Source organism: Sus scrofa, chromosome 1 (genome assembly GCF_054392235.1).
Source record: "Sus scrofa isolate SSC_HxYL_T2T_F1_AM1 chromosome 1, Sscrofa_HxYL_maternal_Yorkshire_Landrace_v2.0, whole genome shotgun sequence".
Classification (NCBI taxonomy): Eukaryota; Metazoa; Chordata; class Mammalia; order Artiodactyla; family Suidae; genus Sus; species Sus scrofa.
In genome coordinates, this window is record NC_139383.1 from 227,025,900 (window position 1) to 227,051,732 (window position 25,833).

A 25,833-nucleotide genomic window follows, 5' to 3' on the forward strand; every position below is an offset into this window, starting at 1 on the left:
TTTTAGTTAGTTACCAATCATTTGCTTACTACTCAGAAACTTAAGGTCAAAAGTACATGTTTTGCTAGATTGAAGTGTTTAAAATAAACAAATAAAGTCCTATTCCTGGTTCTTAAGGTGTCCTTGAGAGAGAGGGAGCTGGGTGTGTGTGTGTGTGTGTGGCTAGGAATGGGGAATAGACTTGTGAGAAAAGTTGTTCTTATACCTTGTTTATAATATGAATACCATGATATTTTTTCAAAAAGAAAATTGACAGTTATCTCCCCCAAAATAGGTCATTTGCTTCAAATAAGTGAAGAACTAAAGTATTAGCTATTATTAAACTTTGTGTTACATGCAAAACTTAGTTTTACCTCAAAATAATTCTTTATAGTTTCATTATTTGAAAGTCTCCCACATTTAAGAAGACTGGTTATTATATAACAAATAAGTGTATTTATTTCCTTCTCAAAAGCTCTAGCAATATGACATTTAGCACCTCAGAAACGTATACAGGAATTAAATTGTGTAGTGTTGTTTTTTTAAGTTCTAGTGAATTTTAAAAGTGAATGCCGTTTTAACCTCAACTATGTTTTAATTTGATAGTATGTGTTGACTTTTTTAAAGCTGGAAGTCAAAGTCGTCAACCTGTTTGCTTTAGCAGAATCCATGTTTGTTTAAATACATAACTAATACCTAAACTTCATCCCACCTCTGTTTAAAGTGTATATGGTAGGCAAAGGCCTATTGTATTTATGTTTGAATGTTATAATAGCACTAATCATATCTGTGCCACTTTTTCCTAGAAGTTATGTCAGTGGTTCTCAAATTTTAGATGGTATAAAAAGAATCCGATGCTTTTGTTACAAATAAAAAATCCTGAGTTTCATCCTCTTAGGGTCCATCCTTGATTTGGTGGGTCTAGGTGGGTATCAGTAATTTGGATAGCACTTGAGCAGGTAGATTCTGGAACCACACTACTTGAGGTCGAGTGCTATCTTAGCACTAACTCTATAACCTTGGGTAAGTTACTTAACCTGTCAGTGCTTCCAGTTCCTCATCTGTACAATGGGGTCATAATAGTTCCCACTTTATAGGGTTCTTGTGAAGATTTAAACGATAGAGCTTACTGTTTTATTATTCTTATTTATTTTTTCAAATAAGCATGCCAGATGCTTCAGACAAAAAAATACTATGTTTATGAGTAGCAAAGTCCATTAAAAATTGATTTAAGAGATATGTTACTGACCTTAACCATTTTTTCCAGCAACTTAAGGCCTTGAAATAAGTCTCAGATTTGGTCTAATTTATAAATCATGAATTTCATAATTAAGCCTATAAGAATTTGAAAAGTGAAAAACCAAGAAATATTACCTGCCTCATTATATTTTACTAGAGGGAAAACTTATGCTTCACCCTCCCTACTCCGTAGTCTTATGGTGGGTTATACATTTGACATCTAAGGGGTTTGTTGTGTTTTCTACTGAGCACTAGTTGCAAAAAGACAAGAAATATTTTTATTTTTAGTCTTCAACATGTTGGTGATTTAATCTTTTATGTCAGATTTAATAGTTATTGATTAGTTTGTTAAATTGACTTATTTTTTTATTTTCCTTTATCAGTTTTTTGTAATGTAAGAAAGACTATTAGACTGAAAAGGGAATATTGATTTTTCTTAATAAAAGCTCATTTTTATCCTAAAGCCATTCATTTTAATTTGTTTAATTTTTTTTTTTTTTTTTTTTTTTTTTGTCTTTTTGTCTTTTTTTTTTGTTGTTGTTGTTGTTGCTATTTCTTGGGCCGCTCCCGCGGCATATGGAGGTTCCCAGGCTAGGGGTTGAATCGGAGCTGTAGCCACCGGCCTACGCCAGAGCCACAGCAACTTGGGATCCGAGCCGCGACTGCAACCTACACCACAGCTCACGGCAACGCCGGATCGTTAACCCACTGAGCAAGGGCAGGGACCGAACCCGCAACCTCATGGTTCCTAGTCGGATTCGTTAACCACTGCGCCACGACGGGAACTCCTAATTTGTTTAATATTTGAGAGAGAAATCTAATATGTGAATTCTCTTTTTGTACACCATCATAATAGTCATAGAAAGTATTCTTAAAACTTAATTTGTCGAGTCTCAATAAGTTTTTAATTTTTTAAAAGCCTTAGTTACCATGACTCTGCTGTTCATTGGTAACCAAATCTTTCATGTAATGTGTACCTGCTCCTGTTTCTTGTGTGTGATTTATTCTAAAAGCTTTGCAAAGGAAATCCAGAATCCAGCTTTGACTAAGACTTACATAGTAGTTTTTTTGTGTGGGTTTGTTTTTTTTTTTGTTTTTTGTTTTTTTTTTTGCTTTGCCTGTGGCATGCAGAAGTTCCCAGGCCAGGGATCAGACCCAAGCCTCTGCAGTGACAACACTAGATCCCCAACCCATTGTCACAGAAGAACTCCCACTGTGGTATTATTTTGAAACATAAGCATAAACTCACATAAACTCACTGGTACTTCATACCTCTGAAAAAACTATTTCTCCACTTAACCAATAGAGAAACTAAGGGATAAATAAAGTACTGTCCTCAATGTGTCAAATTGGGACCAAAATTAAAGTTTAACTGCATCCCTAAGTTAAAGACCTTTTGATTGTATTGTTATTTTGAATTGCTACTTACAATGCGTATTTTCTTTTTTTCTTTTTTATAGTGATTTTTATTTTTTTCCATTATATTTGGAAAATGATTATTTTCAACTTCAGTTTTTCATTTCACTTTTAACACCATGGGGTTTTATTTCCCCCTTAAATTTTTTTCAGTTTTTAAATATAGTACATTGAGAGAAACATTGGTTTTAATTATTTAGTGGTATAAACATGTTTTAACTTGTTAATCAGACTTACTTGTCATGTCACATATATCTTTATTTGCAGATGTTGAAGTAATCATTATTGCTGGTATGGTGATCACAAAAAGTGAGAAGGAATTTTCCTGTTCCCATAGTTTTAACAGATATAGTTTTAGTTTAAATATAATATGGATTTTGAATTTACATCATGTATTTAGTGTTTTGCTTATAATTTTTATAATTATATGAGTGTTTTATTAGAATGGTAGTAAATGTGATCCATTTTATTTGGACATATTCATTTTGACTTTTCTGCATTGTTTTGCCTTTGTTAATTTACTATGTTTTACTTTTGTATACTACCTGTGTCCTTTTTGGAACTAATAAAGTAAATATCTCTCAAATCTATTAAGCTTACACCCAAAGGACATAATATTCTACCTTGAAGTAGTGATAAAATAAGGATTGATTACTTTGTAATTTTTCTGAAGTGTAGTTAGGGAGTTTTTTTGATCTCTATGGGACCACTCCTCCTCCACTATATACACATTTTGTTTCTTGAATTGGAAAGAGGGCCTTTTATTTACCATTTAATAGAAATGAAAGCTTAGGTATAAATTGAATCCTAAAACTATAATACATGTTCAGTTATTGTTCATTTTTTTTCTTTTGTTTTATTTAGAATGAACCCTTAAAGAATATGATAGAGTAGGAGGAGGTTGGGTCCTAGGTTCTACCAGTTCCATCTTAGGTTACTTTAGCTCTGTTAATTTTGATTAGCTTATATATGAATTAGAGATACACCTTTTTAGCCTTGACCAGCGTTTGGATGAAACTACATTTTTTTAAACCCCTTTTGGCTCTTAAGATTTATGATTTTGTGACTGTGTCATGGGTTGCATCAAGTGAAAGGTTAATTTGAAGGAGAGTGTAACAGCCTTCGAAGAGGTTGTTCTTGGAGGGTAAAACTCTTGTTAACCTCTGCAGTATGGCTAAACCTCCTCTCATGAGTGTTGGCAGTGTGACTGACTGTAATCTGAGCCATTCTGGAGCTTTCCTTTTCACCCCTGGAGGCTCTGAGCCTTAGCTATGTTTTTCCAATTTAAGGTAATGAGAAGGCAGTCTTAATAATGTGTTTTGCTTTGTTCAAAAAAATCCATCTGCTCTCCTTATTAAGTTGAACTTTTCTTATTGGATTGATTCTATATAAAGCACCATTTGAATCTGAGTTGAGTTTAAAAGCCACAGTTACACCTTATTTTGTAAAGAGAAGGGATAGAGTGTGTATATGACAGAATTGGCATAAATCAAATTATTTTCCCCTTAATATCAGCAACAAAATTAGAATGATAGTTTTATACAGGAATTTTATAATCTTGATTCCATATGTTGAGTATCTATTAGGTATTAGATCTATATGTAAAGAGAGGTATGAGTATATAAAGAATAGAAATTGTTATGTAGATATTAAGTTATTTTAAGATAACTTCAAAGTAAATATTGCTTCAAAAAATATTTTGACCCTTAAAATCAACAAAATATATGTTTGAGTCATGTCTTTTTTTTTTAGTCATGTCTTTTTTTTTAGTCATGTCTTTTTTTTTTAACAATTTGTTGTGAATTTAATTCAGTATTCCATCCCCTATTTGGAAATTAATCTTTTTGAATTCTCATACTTATTTAGTTTTGTACTACCAGAATGTTTCAGTAGCCATGCAGGTTTGTAATCCATAACCATATCTTACCTTATTGCTCAAAAGTGTAATCTGCGGACCGTACCTGGGACTTGTTACAAATGCAGAATCCTAGGTCCCACCTCAGACCTACTAAATCAAAAACTACATTCTAACATTTTAACAAGATTCCCAGGTGATTCTTACATTTAAGTTTGAGAAGCACTGATTTAGTACAGCTTCCTAACTAGGTAAAACATGTGAAAGTGTTATTTTATATGGCTCTTAAGATATGGAAATTATCCCTGGTTTGACATCAGAGCTGTGTTATATGTTCCCTTAAATGCAATACAAATAATTTGCTGATCTCATGACTAACTGTTAATTAAAAGATTTTACATTTTTAGGATGTATTTATGTGTTAGGGGTATGTGTTTTCATTGTTACTGTAAGTTTCTATAGATGTACCCTTATTCCTTGTATAGTGAGATAGCTGAGATGCAAGTGAAAATTCCTCTGAGCTTTGCCATATGTGCAGATGAGAAATCTGTACTGTGATCCTAACTAAAATACAAGTTCACTGAGAAGAGTGTAATCTCTGCAAACTCTGTGGCAAATTTGAAATGGTGGTCATATAGCAGGTTATACAATAGGAAATTTAGTTCCCATGAGTACTTACTAGAAACCTGGTGTAGGGCCAGTATTGTTCTGAGGCTTTGTAGATAGAATAGAAGTTGAGGACATTATCTGAGTCTAGAGCACTTACAAGTTGGCCAGTCCACTACTTAAACATGTGCATTTCTTCCATAATTCTAGATTTGGCAAATGGTAACGTGAAGTATATAAGAAATATCAGCTCTACTGTCCTGTTGCATTGTTCACATACTGTTTAATTTGGGTTACTGAAATACATGTTTCCCTACTTTGTCAGTTCTGTGACTTTTAAATTATGTTTATGTTTCTAGTAACTATTAATACTAATTATAATCTATATTATGGGTGATAATTTTTTTCATGGTCTATTAGTTTGAACCGTAACACCATTTTTGTAGATCAGAGGAATATCAATGATGTCATATGATTCAACCTAATGATAAAGTGTTAGGGGCACCTAGTCTGTCATTTTTTTTACACAGTAGTCACTAGGAATGATCTTGTTATAACCCACTTTTGCTTTGGTTTTGTTTTCTTTTAAAAGAAAATATGCCTTTTAGGAAAACAACATCCTTATGAGCAATTAATGAACGTAAGAAATATGAGACTGATTTTTTAAACAATAATTGTGAATTAATAGCTTAATTAGTATTTTCCATTATTACACAGTATAAACAATATAATAAGACTTCATTAATCTAAAACTTTTACTCTGTGTTTTCAGCTCTGTTTTAGAAATCTTCTATTTCTGTTTCACAAGGATTTTTTTAAAATATAAACTTAAATAATTTTAGGAAAAAGTTAAATATATTGAACTAAGTGGAAAAGCTCAGCATAATTTTTTAAAAACAGGAAATGTAGTTACTAATATTTTTGTTGTTACTGGCATTTCCTGTTTAGAACTTTGGTAATTAAGCCATACTAGTTTGATTAATAATTACTAGCTAAAGACCAGTTGTTTTGGCCATTCACCTTCTTAGAATATAGTCATATAGGTGAATTTCCTCTTTATTAGCAGTCCCAACAGGAATAATGCAATTTGTTAAATTGTATAGTTAGCAAACCAAAGCAAAGGTAAAATGATAGTTCTCCGGGGGTGCGTTTATTCACCTGCTAGGACACTGCTTGATGAAGCATTTGTTAAGGTGATTTAGTAACCTGTGAAATCTAGGGTGAGTTTCCAGATCTTTGTCATTCTGGGCTGACAGTTAAGAATGTTGGGGAAAAAAAAAGTACCTGGATTATAAAGCAAACTGAAAGTTGGGAATGTGGGATGAAACCACCAATGTTGACATTTCAGCTAATTTTATACTAAGCCTGAAGTTCATACATCATAACAAGTAAATATCTTTAAAAATATCTTTTTAAAATATAAACTGTGGAGCTTTCTTTGCTTTTTGCTGTTACAAAGACAAATAGTTGTGAATTCAGTGTGTGTTGAAACAACTTCTGTTACCACATTTTGGGTGTTTTATATTATGTGTTATCAAGCTGTGTTTTTGTGTTTTATTTTAGCTTATTTGCACTAATCTTGATGAACTCAGGGAATTAATCACAAAAATCGAGAATGAACTCAAAGATCTGGAAAACAGTAGAAAAAAATCGGTAGGTGTTAATCCAAAAGTTCTGTCTATTATTGTCAGCATTAAAATTTATTCCTGCTTTTATCTAAAGCCTTTTTTTATCTTGTTATCCTGAACTACATAAAAATTTGTGATGAAAAATAGAAACATTGTTTCTTTTATTTCTCCTATGTGGTCTAGTTTTCATTTCTAATAGACAAAAATGGTACCGGGGCAAGTAAATTAATTTTGTTTGCCTGGTTTATATCAGTTATAGTTTTAGATATTTCCCATTATACCGGTTGGTTGTTCTCTGGTAGTTTTTTGGGTAATGCTTACCTAGCAGATATTCTTAATTAGTAATTATATGCTTTTTATGAAAGTTTATTGCTAAATAACAAAATTTTAATTAGCTGTGCCCTAAATAGCATATGTAAATTGTTTCATTTTGCCCCAGATGTTTTTGATACATGCTTAACAGTGTGTCTTTTTTAAGAACCTTTATCAGCTGAAGGTCTTTTTTTAACTTTCACTATACTAAATTTACAATCTTTACCTTCACTTTTTACTGTTCTTGAGAAAATAAAGTATAAGGGCATTGTTTTTACTCATTCAATATTTGGTAAAACAATTATATTATTCATTAAATCAGTAACAGCCATTTAACTGATATTTATAGTTGTTATCACAGATTTGAAACACAATTACACACCAATAAATAAATGGGGAAGGCTTGAAGCATTGAAAAAAAATCAGTTGTCATTAAAAAAAATCCCTTGTTTTATGTCTTAGGAATGCCATAAAGCCACCTTTAGGTCTTTGCTTATAACCTGTTAATCTAGAATTAATGTGAGAATAAATATAGTGATATAGCAAGCTTCATATCAGCAGATTTATAAGTCATTTTATATGCTGTTCAGAAAGGACATACCAGTAGAACTCTGAAGGGAGGAAGCTAAAGTACCATAGAAGTACAGTCTTCTGAGGTCATTTAATACAGGGGTAAGACAACCTTAAGCATTTCGTAAGTCTCTCATATATGCTGCCCCTTAGCGTATCATTACAGCCAAGAGATGGGATGATGTTCATATTAATAACAATCAATTAACAAGAAAACATTATGTTCAGTATACATTATGTACAATATACAATCTGAGAATGCAGAAAACTGTGTTTTAGAAATATTTGCATTAAAATGGTTTAGATCCTAGATTTTCAAACACATATGAAATAGTGTATAATAATAATGCATTATTTAGTAGTGTTTGGTATATGAACATTCCCTTGATGTAGAATGTACCCTAAGTGTTGTTTTAAAATTTATGTCTGTGCTATATTCCTCAAACTGTATATTAGAATATTTTCTCCTCAGCCAAAAGTTTTTTTAAAATGTATTTTATGTGTATGCTCATAAAGAGCTAATTCTGTTCTTTAATAGGAAAGAATAATCCTTTTTGTTTTTGTTTTTTTTTCGCTTTTTAGGGACGCACCCGTGGCATATGGAGGTTCCCAGGCTAGGGGTCCAGTCACAGCTATAGCTGCTGGTCTACACCACAGCCACAGCAACACTGGATCTGAGCCACATCTGCAACCTACACCACAGCTCACATTAACACCAGATCCTTAACCCACTGTGTGAGGCCAGGGATCGAACCCACAACCTCATGATTGATTCCTAGTTGGATTTGTTTCCACTGCTCCACAATGGGAACTCCAGAAAGGATAATTTTTTAATCAGGGTGTTATTTAGTTTTTTTTGGCAGAAGCCATTAATTTTTAGTGAGTCGTTCCTACTTCGTGATTTTTTTTTTTTTTGTCTTTTTGCCATTTCTTGGGCCGTCCCACAGCACATGGAGGTTCCCAGGCTAGGGGTCCAATCAGAGCTGTAGTCACTGGCCTACACCAGAGCCACAGCAACGCGGGATCCGAGCCTCGTCTGCAACCTACACCACAGCTCACGGCAACGCTGGATCCTTAACCCACTGAGCAAGGCCAGAGATTGAACCCGCAACCTCATGGTTCCTAGTCGGATTCGTTAACCACTGAGCCACGACAGGAACTCCCCTGCTTCATGATTCTAAACACATTCTGTTAAGAAAATTTCCTAATTGGTTTTTATGCTTCAGTTAATAAACATGCATCTTAATTTGTTCCCATATTATAAATTAGGGTTTTATTTGTTTTTAATGGGTAGCTTTAAGCATAACTGACTTGAATACTTACTTACGGTAAGTATTGTAAGAGAAAAAGACTTTTGCAGGCATCGTAGAGTTTTTCTGTAAAGCTGTACACCTCACTTCTGTCAGTGGTATGAGGTATAAGCATAGTGCATTCCCTCTCAGGAACAGGTAAAAGAGTAGAAGAAAACATAAATTACAAATACTTGACACTATAGTCCCAGAGGCATGATTATCAGAAAATTTTAGGTTATGTGTAGGTTTTAATAGGTTAGATCTTGTGTTTCTAACTTTTTAACTTGTCCATGACCCTTGGTACTTGCGTATTAGTATTAAAATATGTTTTCTGCTCTTCAAGAAAGAGAAATTCTTGGAACTATACTTACTGGGGATAATCTTATTGAGATTACCATCATACAGGCTACTTCCCCTAATTTAAACTGACTAAAACATTATTTTCATGAACAACTTATCAATGAAAATGACCACACAGCCTAAAGGAAAAGTTAAGACTTTTAGGACAATAGAAGTTTGCATCTCATTGTTATTCCTTGTTTTTTACAAAAGCTAATAGTATGATAGACATTAATTGTAGTAGTTAACTTTATTGAATATTTATATTAGTATTGAATATTCATTTATTTGTCTGGCATCATTTGGGAATAAGGAGTTCCACTTAACTGATTTTTCCACAACACTGAAGCCTAAATCTTTAGTACTAAAACTCTTATTTTAATCATTTAATGAAAAAATTTCCTGCCTCCTTATACTATACTGCAATTTAACCCTTTCTTGATAACTCAAAGATCATTATTAATATTTATATTTGTACACATATTCTAAAAATCTATTGATGTCAACAACTCTAATTAGGACATTTACTGAAAAACTTTTATGCTCTGTATTTTGAAGGTTTTTGTTTGTATCTTTTGTTCTGTCTCTTCATTGTCAGCCTGTCATTTCTTGTGTGTGTCCTGTACTTTCCCTAGCTGATATTCTGTAGATTACAAAGCAAGCAGTTATATTATTGGAACTGGGCTTATGGTAAAGACCTGAGGAATTTTCTTAATAATGAAATATATGAGCTTGCTGATAATGATAGGCATTTTGACTTATTACTCTCCTAGTGAGCTTCCTTCACCATTGCCAGAAAAATGAAGATTAATATTGATTTTCCCCTGTCAAAACTAAAATAGAACTTAGAGTCAAAATAATTATTCATCAGCTTTCATATCTGCAGTAATGGCTTCAATAACAAAGCCATATAAACATTTGGTTGTCATAAATGCCATTACTAAAGATAGAAATTATGTATGTGATAGAGGTTTTTAACATTAATTCATTTAAACACCATGCTGATTTTGGGGGCTTCTTCTCTGCAGAGCCTTTCCAGATAATTTTTCCTACCAAAGCAACAAGGAAGAATTATCCCATTTCCTCATCCAGGTCAACATTCCACTATAAAACTTTTCTTAATCTCTTAGAGATTTTGCCATTGAGCCACTCATTGTATTGAAAGATGTGCAATCTTTTAAAACCTAGATTGTTTACTCATTCTTGCAAGATAACTAATTCTGCTATGTGAAGAGAGAAAATGATTTAATTTTCTTGAGTTTACTTTAGTTCACTTGATCCCATTACTTCATTTAGGCATTTATTCACAGAGGGCCTAACGTCCTTTACATCTTCCAGTGCTCTGTCAGTTGTCTACCTGATATTTGTTTAAAGGAACACATTCTGGTTGAGATAAATACAAGTCTGTAACTTGACAAAATCCTTTAATTTTGTCTATCTCATTACTATTTGGATTATAGGATTTTTGTGGTTTTAGTTAAGAGATAAAGGTTGCATTTTGCTTATTTATTTGGAAAATAAGCCTTTTAATTTAAGAAATATATTAGTTTTCTAGAAAGATAAAGATACTGATAAATTTTTCTGATCCTATTATTTTTGAAATTTATTGGACATTTTTGCTACCTAAATAAGCGAAATTGAAAGATTTGGGGTTATTACGGAAATGTTTATAATTTCTTAATTTTTCATGTGCCCTCTTTTTTTATCATATTTTTTTAATTTCCTTATGTTTTATATCATAGTTTAGATCTTCAAAGAGGCTTGTCTTTTTTCTTTGATAATGAAAAATCCGCATAGATATCAGGTATAAGGAAAAGGAACATTTGGCAAAAAAGAAAAAAAAAAAAACCTTGTCTGGATTATAAAATGATAAATGATAGTCTTATCAATATACATAAACTAAAATTTAAAATATAAGACCCAGAATTCCTGTTGTGGCCCACCTGGTTAGGAACTCAACTAGTACCCATGAAGATATGGGTTCCACTCAGTGGGTTAAGGATCTGGTGTTTCTGCAAGCTGCAGCCTAGGTGGTAGTTGAGCCTTGGATCTGGCATGACTGTGGCTTGGCCAGCAGCTGTAGTTCCAGTCTGACCCCTAGCTTGGGTACTTAGATATGTAGCCCTAAAAAGACAAAATAAGTAAATAAATAAAAATAAGACCGTATCTTTCTAATTTATCTTTCAACAGTTAAGTACCTCAACACTAAGCAGGATTTAAGACAGACTTAAAATTTTTCTAAATTTCATATTCAGTGTGTAAGAAAGCTTTAAAACTGACTATCTGTAATAGTGGAAATTTGGAAATTTTGGCCCATTTTGGCCCGTGTGTCCAAGAGTAGGGAGATGATTGACCAAACAAGATATTAAACAGTGGTATATATGTGGCTAGTAAAATAAAATATTTTGTAGATCGTTTGTTTCTACATGGAAATATTTGTGAAATGTTACATTTTAAAAACATGTGGAAAATATGTGCAGAATAATTACAATATGTCAAAAGTAGGTTTAAAAGAATTGGAAAGGAATTTTAAGACATGAATAAAGTTGTTACTATGTCTTAAAATAATTTAAATTCATTATACACTAATAGTACTTCTCTTGCCCAACCAGAGGCCGTGCATTAGCTAGATCAAACATTAGAGAAATCAGAACCTTAGAGGTGGTGACAGTACAGTTTTTGGTCACACAGTTTTTAAAGGCTGTGGTTATCATTGAGGAATGATTTTGTGCCCACCACCCTAGTGAGACTTTTTGCAGTGTCTGAAGACATAGTTGAAGAGGTGATTGACATAGTTGAAGAGGTGGTACTGGCACTTAATGAATAGAAGCCAATAGTGCTACTAAAAATATTCTACATTGCAATGATTCTGCAATGCACATGACATCCCCCCACAACAAAGAATTGTCTGGCCCCAAATGTCAGTTGTACAAAAATTGCAAAACCCTGACATATGTCTTGTGTTTGCTCAGGGCCCTATTCTTTTATTTTGTCTGCTGCTGCCAACTTACTATGGGGAGAAGACAAGTTGATGTTTTGAAAGTTAAGAAATCAGTGAAATCATACACCAAATTTCATGATTGAGAGTATTTTATTTCTAATTATATATATCATATATTTCTAATTAAGATTTGTATTTGATGGGACTTGTAAATAGCAGTATTAACCTTTACCCTTTATGATTCTATAAGATAGTTAAAAGAATTCAGATCCATCTCAGCTATCTTCAATCCATTATGATTTGTGGCCTCTTTTAAATATGTTCACCGTTTACCTTTTACCTTTAGTACAGGAAATGAAATTATAAATAATATGGTTGTATATGTATTTTCTTTGTCATTTTTAGAAATGTAATGTATTCTTTAAAAGTAAAGATATGGTAAGGAATGATACATAGGTAAATGGTAAAATATAGTCAGTTTATGTATGAAACTTCACTTATATGAGTTTATATGAACCCCCAAAACATACTTGCATATAGTAAAAGCTTTATATAAGGCAAAGAAATTATTATATATTAATCTTATTTTCTAACATCTGTAACAAAGAAATTTTACTCTCCTATAGTATAGGATTATGGGATTTTTCCCTCTTCCCTCCATATAGCATTTGCTTACAGTGAGGAATCAAATCAAAATTATTTTATAGCCATCTATTTAGAGTAAAAAATTCCATTTTACTACAGTGTAGGGAACTTTAGATTCATTCAGAATCTTGCAAATGCCCTAATTAACTGATGTAATGGTTTTAATTGTAAATATGGTTGCAGTAATCTCTAACTTGTCCTTAAATTAATTTTAAGTTTTTCAACAATTACATCATTATGTATCTTATTTTCTTATTCTACATATTTTGGTAAACTAATGGTTGACAAAGCTGAAAACTATCTCAGCTGTTGGAGGGGTTACTTTAAATAGTCATGTTTAAAGCTTTCAAAAAATTTAAATAACCTTTTGGAAACCCTCTACAACAAATAAAATAAATTTCTATATATGTCATATTCTAGTTTTATTCATACGACTAATACTTACTCATTGTCTTCTCTGTGCTGTGCATAGTACTAGGGAACTTGGTAAAAATCCAGAGACTGGGAGTTCTCATTGTGGCTCAGCAGAAATGAATCTGACTAAGAACCTTGAGATTGCGGTTTCAACCCCTGGCCTTGCCCAGTGGGTTAAAGATCTGGTGTTGCCGTGAGCTATGGAGTGAGTAGGTCTCAGATGTGACTCAGATCTGATGTGGCTGTGGCTGTGGCTTAGGTGGGCACTTGTAGCTCCGATTGAACTCCTAGCCTGGCAACCTCCATATACCATGGGTGCAGCCCTAAAAAGCAAAAAAAAAAAAAAAAAAAATTCAGAGACTGAAACATAGTCCTTATCCTCAAAGAATTCACTTACAAAGAGCTTCAGATTTTTATCCCCAACCCTGGTGAAAAAATTTTAATTTTAAGCAGGATTTGGTTGGTCTAGCTCCTGTCCTTTTATAACAGACTTAATCTTTTATTTTATTTTCAAGGGTTTTTTTTTTTTATTCACAGGTCACCAACACTCCAGACACTTCCTTCACTTCCCTTAATCACATGTTTATATATTATAGTTTGGGAGTAAAGTGGGAGGGTAGATAACACATGGACTGTATGAAGAATCAAATATTAAATGTTCAAAATAATAGGAAAAAAAGATGACAGGAAATATGAAACAGAACAATAGCTGACTTGTAAGATAAAGCTTCAGTTGACTGTTGTCACTGAATTATTGTCTGAGAATGCATTATCTTCATTTGTCTGTGGTAAGTCTTAATTATGGGCATTTTTTTTTTTTGCAATTTAATAACTACTATGCTCAACTAAGAACTAGATTTTAACCCATGTTAATTGTACTTACTAAGTTTCAACTTACTGCAGTTTGTCATAGAATGTATCACATCAAGGAAATTTTCATTAAAAACAATATTTGAACATCTTTCTTCCAAGGAAAGTTCCAATTAAAAGCGATAAGTGTTGTATTTTTAAATCAGCCAGAGAATTAATGCTGCATACTCCCAGCATGGAGTGAGCTTCCAAAAATTGAACTAGGTGACAGATCCTTCTATAGTTGGAGCTTCATAGTGTGGCTTTTATAATTTGCCTTAAACTGTTCTGAATTATCACACATACTTATTCCAACCTGAGTAACAATTTAAATGGAAAATATTTTTCAAGGCCCCAAGCAAATTTGCATTATTTTCTATGTAATAGTTACTTTACTGTATTTCACTGCCAAGAATTCTGGAAAATTGAATTTCAATCCATGGAGTGCTTAAGGTCAAAAATTGAGCTCCATGTCATTTTATTACATTACATAAGATATCAAAAGCTTTGGAAAGCCCCTAAAATTTAAAGATAGAATAGTTCAATACCTTTTGTGAACTGGGAAAAAATATCATCAAAAACTGAAAGGATTGAAACTTTCCTATCATTTTATCAAGCATTGTAGGAAAAGATAAAAATGATCATTATATATTGAAGGTAAATTAACCCAAAGTCTATCAGAGAGTAAAAAGGAATCTAAATAGATCTGTAGTTCTGCCATGCCTGCAGCATGTGGAGGTTCCCAGGCCAGTGATCAAACCGATGTCACAGCAGCGACCCAAGCCACTGCCATGATAGTACCAGATCCTCAATCCACTGTGCCACATGGGAACTCCTTGAAGCAGTTTTTGTAATGAAGATGGGATGCTGACTAGTAGCAGGTGCTTTTAATTAGGACAAGAGTACTTAAGGCAGATTTATTACAGTTGCAGGAAGTATTGGTAAACAATTGAAAAAACCTACAAAAGCATATTTTAGGAGTCCAAAGATACTAGTAATTGGTAATAACCGCTTAATATAGGATCATATAATCTGCTGTAAAATATGAAATAATAACTGGTTCATAGTGATGACCTAAGTCATCAAGAATTAGGAGTCCCCATTGTGGCTTAGCGGGTTAAGAACCCAATATAATGCCCTTGAGGATATGGGTTTCATCCTGGTCTTGCTCAGTGGGTTAAGGATCCACCGTTGCTGCAAGCTGCTGTGTAGGTTGCAGATAACAGCTCAGGTCCGGCATTGCTATGGCAATGGCTTAGGGCAGCAGCTGCAGTTCTAATTCAACCCCTAGCCTGGGAGCTTCCATATGCCACAGGTGTAGCCTTAAAAAGAAAAAAAAAAAAAAAAAGAGAGAAAGTTAAATTATCATTGTGTGCTCAAAAAATCTTGAAGATATATATGTGTGTATGTATATATGGAACATTGCTATCAATTTTAAAAAATCTTTTGCAGCCAAGTAGAAAATCTCAGCTAAGAAATTTGCTTATGTAGTTTGAATACTTTCTTTGGGCTTTCTCTCTGCTAGGCATTATGACAAAGCCTGAGGAAGTAAAAATAAGTAGGATACTGAGCCTGCTTTTAAAATAGTCCCAGTCTTAATTTCACTTAATATGGACATTTTATGCTCTAATGATACCAAATGTAATAATCCTTAGTGATTCAGATTATGTACTGGATTGCTTGAGAACCCACCTGTGATATCAGGTATTGATTTGATTAAATTTTATTAACTTCTTTGCTACCACCAATTTACTAAAAAGGATCATATTTAGATACTTACCCAGTGGTTAATTTCTAGTCCAAGATGTTTTTTTCTTTGTGAATGAAAATCAGTTACATGCATATTATTAGATTTTCTTCCCCAATAATAGTAACTACTCCACTTTACAAAGCCAAATGACACTAAAACTTCCAGTATTATCACTGATGTGTTTGTTCATCTTCATGCTTTCTAGTTCAGTGCTAATGTAGAAGTATGATGGAAATGTTGTACATGTGTGCAGTGTGGGGTTCTTCAAAAAAATACTTTCCTTTTCTATTGAATTTGTCTTGAGAGAATGAGTGAGTACCTCAAGAGAAAATACTGGTATATGATACGGTAGTTCATATTAGAATCTCTGGCAGTGTTAAAATATTTTTTACCCTTTTCCATACTAATATGCAAACATTTCACTATACTGTCAAACTAGTATTTTTTCAAGGGACTGTATACCAAAAGGTGAATGCAATGTTTTACCCCCAAAACTATGAATATACTAATATGGTAGTAGTTTCTTCAGGTAAGCAATAAGAAGAAAATGTAAATACTACCTTTTTACTTGATATTATTTGATTTAGGGAAATGCCAAATAGATTATTAAAATGCTTAATTACAGTTAATTTGAATTGTGTTGTGTTTTTATACATTTAAATTTAAATTATTTGCAGCATACCTTTGGGTATTGCTAGTGATTTTAAATGAGACATCTTTGTATACAAATCATTTGGCTTTTCTAAAAGTTATTTGAGTTTTATTTGAAAAGCATGATTATATTATTGTGTAATCCTTTTCTACCATGTGATTTATATCTGTGATAAGAACCAGGTCTATAGGAAAAAATATATTGTCATATGATCTTTGTTTCTGTGTTCTGGAACATATTTATAAGTAAAAGCATGTAGAAAAAGAGCATTGATGCCTTTTAATATACATTGTGTTTTTGTACTGTTCTTTTTAATAAAAATTATCTTTTTATCATCTTCACAATAATACCCTTTCAGTTTTGAAAAGCGCCCTTTATGTATTTATATACAATGTTAATTTTTCTTCATATAACTGTTGATACCTGTTGTTTAAATGTAATGTTACAAAAAAATCTATGTAAGTAACATAGTTATTGTGTAAACAAATTACTTTCACCTAACTTTAACATTCAGAGTATCTGAACTTATTAAAATGTGCAAAAGATCCATGGTGATGATACATTTAATAAATCTGGAGGAGTTCCCATTGTGGCAAAGCAGAAACGAATCCCACTAGGAACCATAAGGTTGCGGGTTTGATCCCTGGCCTTGCTCAGTGGGTTAAGGATCCGGCGTTGGTGTAGCTGTTGGTGTAGGTTGCAGATGTGGCTTGGATCTGGCTTTGCTGTGGCTTTGGCGTAGGCCAGCAGGTACAGCTCAGATTAGACCCCTAGCCTGGGAACCTCCATATGCCGTGGGTGCAGCCCTAAAAGAACAAAAGACAAAAGTAAATAAATAAATCTGGAATTTATTTGTTTTCCTCTTTTCTTCCTTTTAGATGTTCAGTGTCCCCAGCATCAGTAGATTGCCAACTCCCTCTCCTTGTAACACCCCAGCCAGCATTATGCTGGTGCTGTCATACCTATCCCAGACTATTGCAGCAGAATGGAGATGTTCTTTAGTTGTAAGGTAAGTTTCCCTCCCCACTCATTTCACACACATAGACTTAGCTTTTCATTTTACAATATTGTGCAGTTTTATAAGTTTTTTAAAAATTTCTTTTATGGTTCCTTTGGTTATTAACATACCACATTGAAAAACTTATACAACTGCGTAATATAATAAAGGACTTACCTTGTGACCATAGACCAGCTCCTCTTTGTAGTAACCCCTTTGAGGTTATAAAACATTTCTTGTTTGGCAGTTGGGGCATCTCATGGAAAGGGAGCTGGCAATCTGCAGCTGCTGTGGACATTGGATAAAAAGGTATTGGGAGGTAAGCCTTAAATTTAAACCGTTATTATATGCCTTTGGTTTCCATGGTATATGCTTGAATTCATACTTTATGTTAAACTTGATAGTAAATTTGTAAAAGAAAAATATTCTCTTTTTTTTTAAGTGACCCCAGTAAATTTCTTAATTTAAGTTCACATAACACATTGGGGTTGTTTTAGAAATAATTTTTTTATCCCTGAAAATAGTGAGAATTCTAACATTAAAAATAGTTCATTTATCGCCATATTCAAATACCTGTTTGTAAAGAAAAGTCAAGACTAAATTTATGTAAAGTTTATTAAATACATTTTTTTATTAGAGAAGCAATTATAACACTGTTCCACAAATAACCATTTGCTTAATCTATGTCTCATTGTCACATTTGAGTCTGTATTGATCAGTGCAAATAAAGAGTATAAGAGCCTTTCTGATTTACATTATATCCATAGTCTCTGTTACATGTTTGTATGTGGGAAGCTTGCTGTTTTACTTCTTTTATTTATTTATTTATTTATTTAGTCTTTTTGTCTTTTTTTAGGGCTGCACCCATGGCACTTCTTTTATTTATTTATTTATTTTGTCTTTTTGTCTTTTTTTAGGGCTGTACCCATGGCACTTGGAGGCCCCCAGGCTAGGGGTCCAATTGGAGCTGCAGTCGCCGGCCTACACCACAGCCACAGCAACGCAGGATTGAAGCCGCATCTGTGACCTGCAACACGGCTCACAGCAACACTGGATCCTTAACCCACTGAGTGAGGCCAGGGATCTAACCCTCAACCTCATGATTCCTAGTCAGATTCCTTTCTGCTATGCCACAGCAGGAATGCCTTCCTTGGTTTCTAATTCACTTTTAGACTTTATATCACCATCGTTTCAAGTACTGTTATAATTAAATTTTAGAGATTTTAATGTTTGCATTACAGAGATGGCTACATGTTAATGTGGAAACTTATATATACAGTCTCTTTCTTCTTTAGGAATTGTCTGTGTATAGGCCAAGAGAGATAGCATGTTGTAGTGGAAGGAGAGTGTATTTTAGCATTTAGGAGATCTTGAATTCTAGTCTTGAGTCTTCCACCTAAGGGAACTTCCCTGTTTACATTAGATACTTTCCTTCTGTAAAATTGTGTTGTCTGTGTTTCCTTTTAGCTTTAATAATTTCATCCTAGGAGTTCCTGTCGTGGCGCAGTGGTTAACGAATCCGACTAGGAACCATAAGGTTGCGGGTTCGGTCCCTGCCCTTGCTCAGTGGGTTAACGATCCGGCGTTGCCGTGAGCTGTGGCGTAGGTTGCAGACGCGGCTCGGATCCCACGTTGCTGTGGCTCTGGCGTAGGCCGGTGGCTACAGCTCCGTTTCAACCCCTAGCCTGGGAACCTCCATATGCCGCGGGAGCAGCCCAAGAAATAGCAACAACAACAACAGCAAAAAGACAAAAGACAAAAAAAAATTAAAAAATAAAAAAAATAATAATAATTTCATCCTAGAATAAATATGATAGTTGTTGTTAGTTTCTCCTTTATTTGTGTATGTAAATAAAGTTGATCACTTTTATTTAAAGTTTAGGAAATATTTGCTTGATTTTAAGTAGTTTTTTATATTAGATCCAAGTTAAGGGAGATTATTACTATTTGAATAACTTCATTTAAAAATTCATAACTTCTGTTCATTAGTTTCATTGTATACTGTGACACTCTTGAGACCACCACTAGGTAGAAAGAGACATGCTGTTTAATTCCTTCTGGGTTGTATTGACCAAAGAAGATAATAAATGAAATAAGCAGTATGAGTTTCTCTTTTACTTTCAAGTGATTAAAGTACCTTACTACTTTAAACACCAGTAGCAGAGCAGTGATTCTGAACTCTTAAACCTGTGCCCTCTTTTGATAGACATAAAAACTGTACATACATACCTCCTGGCAATAGAGGTGTCCTTCGTTGAAGTCATTGTGTCCTTTATATGTATCTTCTAGTTAAAGCATTTTATCAGTTTTACTTCCTATAGTTTGTTATGAATAAACCTTTTGTTTTCTAAATACAGAATGATTAAATAGGCATTTTAAATTATAAATGAGAAACCAATACCATCACTACCCCACGTTGAGAATATGAAATATAAAGAAAAGGAGGAAGGCCAAAAAATATATATAAAGTTAGAAAGCCTTAGAGATTTCCAAACAAATCAGTTGATAAGACAGCATTATCTAACTAATTTATATGACCACTTCCCTGTGTACACTCTGTTAGTTCAGTAGTATATTTGTATATTATCTGGGCACTGGATTAATTAAAATTTAATAGCAAAAATAAAACCAAAAGCTAGGATCTTACTAATATTTTTAAAACTCTTTCCTGTGAAAATTAGTGTTGTAATTTAGTAGGCAGACACAAAGCTGATAAATATCTTGAAGTAGTATAACAGTCTCCCTCTTCTGTGCCTCATCTACCTAGTCATTAAAATCCCATAATACTGATAGTTCTGCATTTCCTATCCCATCACCACCACACTAATCCAAATAGCAAGCATACTGCCCAGGTTAACTCTGCATATGTCATTTCCCCATATAACTCCTAGTTAATAAGGAATTCAACATACCTGGTACCCTGTGGCCTTTTATACTTTTCCAATTAATTATATACCATGAAGAGAATATTCTCCCCACCTTCATTCCTTATACTTTTCCTCTTTCTGTTCTCTTTAGCTTAGGTATAGTTAATTTCTATTCTCACTATTTCATTTTTGAGCCAAATAGAAACTGTGATGTAGAAAAAATAATGTTGTTGATATGCCTCATTAAAGGAAAAAAATCCTCATCTACCTATTTTCTATTTTTTGTTGGGACAAAATCTTTCCTCCTTCCATAAAGGATTTAGGATGGCTATTATCTGCCTTTTCGTCTTCCTTAGTTAGTTTTCCATATATGAGTGTTATTTCTTGCTCAGTTTTGTTGTTTATCATAGTTTTGTTTTCATGGGTTAAAATAAGCACTTTACACTATCATAACATTTCTTTGAAAAAAATAAACTGGAGGTATAACTCAGTTGGGTCCTTTTAGAAAGATTTTGACAAGAGGGAAGGTCTGATCAGGTTAGTGTGTTGTATGAAATAAAAATTAATTTTTCTTGAAATTTTTTCACAATACTGTAATTTGTTGTACCACTCAGAATCCACAAAAATTAGAAAGCCTAGGTTCCATACTCATTATGAGCGCATACACATGTAATTTTACCTCTTCCTACTCTTCTAATAAACAATTTCCCTTCTAAGGTATAAAAATCTTAGAGTTAGAAATGTAATTGTTTATTTTTAGGTACATAAACATTCTGTTGGTATAAAGCACAAAATTCTAGGGAGTAGGAAATACACTGTTGTTAACCTAATTTTATATGTGTGTAAAATTTCCTTTACTGAGGAAACGTTTTAGATATATATAAAGTTGGGAAATTTATGCAGATGTAGAATATGCTTTGCTCTAGGGGGTGTTTATTTTTCTGCCCTAATGTCCTACCAATGTGCATGTTGACTCAGAGTTCCTGTTGGATGAAATCTAACTTTACACAGGTTAAATATGATCTGTAACGTATATAGTCGTTTGTCTTTTGTTATAAAAGAAGCAGCGTAAGTGGACTATTATATGGTATATAAATTATGTCTCAAAGCTTTTACCAAGTAAAAAAGAAATAAAGCATGTTTATATTACTGTAAAAGGTGGTGATGGTGGTGGTGGTGATGTTGGTATTAGATGTACATTAACATTATGGAGAAATGGAAGGTGGCTATCTAAAGATTTAGCATCTATAACCTTTTTGTTCCTATGGTACCCAATAATTTTATGGGTACTGGTGAAATGTGTCTTTATTAGAGCTTTTTATATCCTGTGTCAGATCCAATTTATGCAGTACAGTTGTGAAGAGGTAGATGACTATATCACTATAGTTCTAAAGAACTTAGACTCAACCAACAGACAGATCTGGTTCAAGTCACAGAAACTTAAACAAGTAATTTAATCTTTCTGAGCCTTGGTTTCATCATTCATTAAGACTAAAAATGCCCCACTTCAGAGGGCTTTTACAACCACTGGTATGCATGCACTCTCATGATCACTCACTCTCCTTTTCTGTCTCTCCCTCTCTGTCCATCTGTCTCTCCTTGTCTCTTCTCTCCATGTATAAATAAAATACTTAGGATAATACTTAGCAAATAAAGGGGTATTGGAAATTATTAACCCTTAGTGTAGCATTATGGTATTGAAAATGATGACCACTTGTTTTTCTGTGTGGAAAAATTTTTAAATGAAATATTTGTAATATATCCTAAGAAAGTTTGTTAAGACTGTTTTTGGATATGGTAACAGTTCTGGCTTTTTCCTTTTTACCCCCAAACCTTTTGGAAAAATGACAAAAACTTTACAGAAATGAACCATATTGTTCACATCTATATAAGTATTTGTATCTTTACATGTATTTTAGTGATTTGTTAAAATATTTATAATTGAGCCAATTCAAAACTTCAAAAAATTTTTTGTTTCATGGTTTGATTAAATGGGTTTTAGATTTCTCCTGTAAAATTGAAAATACTGAAAGTATATCAAAGAAGATTTATTGTAGGATATTTTCCTCCTTTCTGCAACCTTCTGAAGAAGAGATACTTACTCAATGGGTATTAGATTTTTTTTTTTTTTTTTTTTTTTTGCTCAGAGAATAAGGCTTGGCATTTACTTTTAGTTTGAATCTAAAGAATTTATTTTTAAAATTATGTTTTTAGGGCAAATGGTATCATCGGAGGCAAGCTGTAAAAGAATTGCATAGTACATTGATACGTCTTTTAAATGAATTGTTGCCATGGGAACCAAAGTTAATGAAAGCTTTTCAAAGAAACAGGTAAATCAAGCTTTATTATCTGTTTTACTTATTATACAGCTGTTAACTTACGATTGTGGAAAGTGTCCTGGAATCATTTAGTAATTTTTCATTGATTTGTAATTCACCATTTTTGAGCACCTACTATGGGCAAGGCACTTCCTAAGCCCTGATAGTGTTGATCAAACAAAATCCCGATTGCATGGTTCATATTCTTTTTTCTCCAAATTTTTTCAATGTGATAAAACACACAAATAAAATTTACCGTCATTAACTAGTTTTAAGTGTGTAGTTCAGTGGTATTAAGTACATTCATGATGTTGTGTTACTATTACCCCATCCACCTCCACAACTCTTTTATCTTGTGAAACTGAAACTCTCTAGCTATTAAACAAAAACTCTTCATTCCCTTTCTCCCCCTTGTTCCCTGGCAACCACCATTCTACTTTGTTTCTCTGTGATTTTAATTACTCTGAGTACCTCATATCATACAAAGTCTTTATCTTTTTGTGGCTGGCTTTATTTCACTTACCATAATGTTCTCAAGGTCCATCCTTGTTGAAGCATATGGCAGAATTTACTTCCTTTTAAAGGCTGAATAATATTCCATTTATGCATATACCACATTTTGTTTATCCATTCCTCTGTAATGGTCATTTGGCTGGCTTTCATGTTTTAGCTATTATGAATAATGCTGCTTTGAACATGGGTATACAGATACATCTTCAAGACCCTGCTTTCAAACTTTGGGAGTACAGACCTAGCAGCAGAATATGGTAATTCTACTTTTAACTTTTTGAGGAACTACCCTACTGTTTTCTACATTGTATACAATTTTTACATTCCCTTCAACAGTGCACAAGGGTTCTAATTTTCCCACATCTTCACCAACATTTGTTTTTTTGTTTTGTTTTTTAATAGCCATCCTAATGAGTATTAGGTGGCATATCATTGTAATTTGGAATCGCATTTACCTAATGATTAGTGAAATTGAGTATCTTTTCATGTGCTTGTTGGCCATTTGGAGACTTTTGTTGGTTCAGTCTCCTTAGTAGTTGTAAATCTATTCAGATTTTTTGTCTCTTCATGGTTTAGTCTTTGTAGATTTTCTGTTGCTGGGAATTTGTCCTTTTCATGTAGGTTAACAAATTTGCATACAGCTATTCACAGTACTCATAATCCTTTTTATTTCTGCAGAATCAGTAATAATGGTCCCACTTTTATTTCTAATTTTAGTCAATTGAGTTGTCTGTCTCTCTTTTTTTTTTAATGTAATGTTTGAATGAGGGTAAGGACTGAACCCACATATTCATGGGTATTAGTTGCATTCTTAACCCACTGAGCCACAGTGGGGACTCTGAGTCTTCTGTCTTTAATTAGTCTGTCTAGCTAAAGGTTTATCAATTTTGTTGATCCTTTCAAAGAACAAACTTTTTGGTGTCATTGATTTTCTCTATTACTCTATTTCATTTATCTCTGATCTAATCTTTTCTTTTGCTAGCTTTGGGTTTAATTTGTGCATCTTTTTATACTTCCCTAAAGTTTGAAGTTAGATTACTGATTTGAAATCTTTCTTATTTTTTAATATAAGCATTTACAGGTATAAATTTCCCCCTTAGCACTACTTTTTCACTGTGCCCCATAAGTTTTGGTATGTTGTTTTTTCGTCTTCATTCATCTGTATTTTCCATTTTCCCTTATGATTTCTTCTGTATTGGTTGTTTAAGAATGTGTTATTTAATTTCCACAAATTTGTGACTTTTCCAGTTTTCCTTCTGTTATTGATTTCTAACTTTATCTGTAGCTTACATTCTAATGGAAGAAAACAGACAAACTCAAATTTCAGATGGAGATAAGTGCTGTGAAGAAAAATAAAAAGTAGGGTAATGTGAAGAAAAATAAAAAGTAGGGTAAGGGGAATAGGAAATGCTTAGATTGGATGGGGTAATGGTTGCTCTTTTACCAGGGTGTCAAAGAAAGCTTCCCTGATGAGCTGATGTTTGAATAGAGAAAAAGAGGGAGAGGGCCATGTGGATATCTGAGGGAAAAGAAGATGCAGAAGCCCTAAGGCTGAAAGCGTGTTTGACATTTATGGGAAATGCAAAGGGGCAAGAATAACCAGAGATGAGTGAATGAGGAGGAAGTAAGAGTCAAGAGTCAGAGAAGTATAGGGAAAGGTAGCCAGATCACGTAGGTCTTTAAGGACTTTGGTTTTTCCTCGAAGATAAGCCATTGAAGTACATGATCTGACTTATGTTTTAAAATACTCTGCCTACTCTGTTGAGATTAGTGTAGTGCGGACAGAGATAAAAGCAGGAAGTTGAGTTACACAATAGCAGTAGTCCAGGCAAAAAAATGATAGTGGTCTGGATCAGGATAATAGCAATGCATATGGCAAGGAGTGGGTGGATTCTGGATATATCTTGTATGTAGGATGGGTAGAATTTCTTTAAAGCCTGGATACATAGTGTGAAAAAAAAAAATGAGGAGAAAGATCACGCCCATTAATTTTTACCTAAACAGCTGGAATAATGGAATTGCCATTAGCTGAGATGGGGAACCAAAGAGTAGCAGGTTTTGAGAGGGGGATGGATTCAGGAGTTTGGATTTCAGCATGTGAAGTTTGATATGGCTTTTAGGCATCTAATTGGAGTCATTGAGTAGGCAGTTTAGTGTATAAATCCCAGTTCAAGAGAGTAAGATAGACTGGAGGTATAAATTCACATATGGATTATATTTTAACTATGAGATGGTGGAAATCACGTAATATGAAAGCATAGGTAAGAGAGATTGAAACCTGGGACGTCCCAACATTGGTAGAGCTGATAGGATTCAGCGGAAGACACTGAGAAGGAGTAATCAACAAGATAGGAGCATAACCAAGAGTGGTGTGTTAAAAACCAGGTAAAGAAAATGTTTGAAAAAAGAGGCTGCTCATGATAGATTGAGGAAGATGAGAACTGAGCTTCATTATTAAATATGGCAACATCATTGATGACAACAATTGAACTGTGTTGATCAAGATATGGATAAAAGGAAGTTCCCATCGTGGCACAGCAGAAACAAATCCGGCTAGGAACCATGAGGTTGTGGGTTTGATCCCTTGGCCTTGCTTAGTGGGTTAGGAATCCGGCGTTGCTGTGAGCTGTGGTGTAGGTCACGGACGTGGCTCA

General features: G+C 33.4%; 1 protein-coding gene across 10 annotated transcripts in view; it reads left to right on the top strand.

The window, feature by feature from the left end:
- The window catches only part of BRD10 (bromodomain containing 10), a 120,269-nt gene that overhangs the window by 86,416 nt on the left and 8,020 nt on the right, over positions 1 to 25,833 (top strand). For 4 of the 10 annotated variants that reach the window (XM_003121915.6, XM_021063912.2, XM_013993582.3 and 1 more), the window contains 2 exons: positions 6,659 to 6,748; positions 22,566 to 22,681. In XM_003121915.6, the coding sequence (XP_003121963.3) occupies positions 6,659 to 6,748; positions 22,566 to 22,681 (206 nt within the window). Of the gene's footprint in view, positions 1 to 1,800; positions 6,749 to 17,365; positions 17,497 to 17,731; positions 17,804 to 22,565; positions 22,682 to 25,833 lie in introns of all 10 variants that reach the window. The other 6 variants (XR_014821838.1, XM_084986078.1, XM_084986084.1 and 3 more) reach the window with 3 other exon arrangements.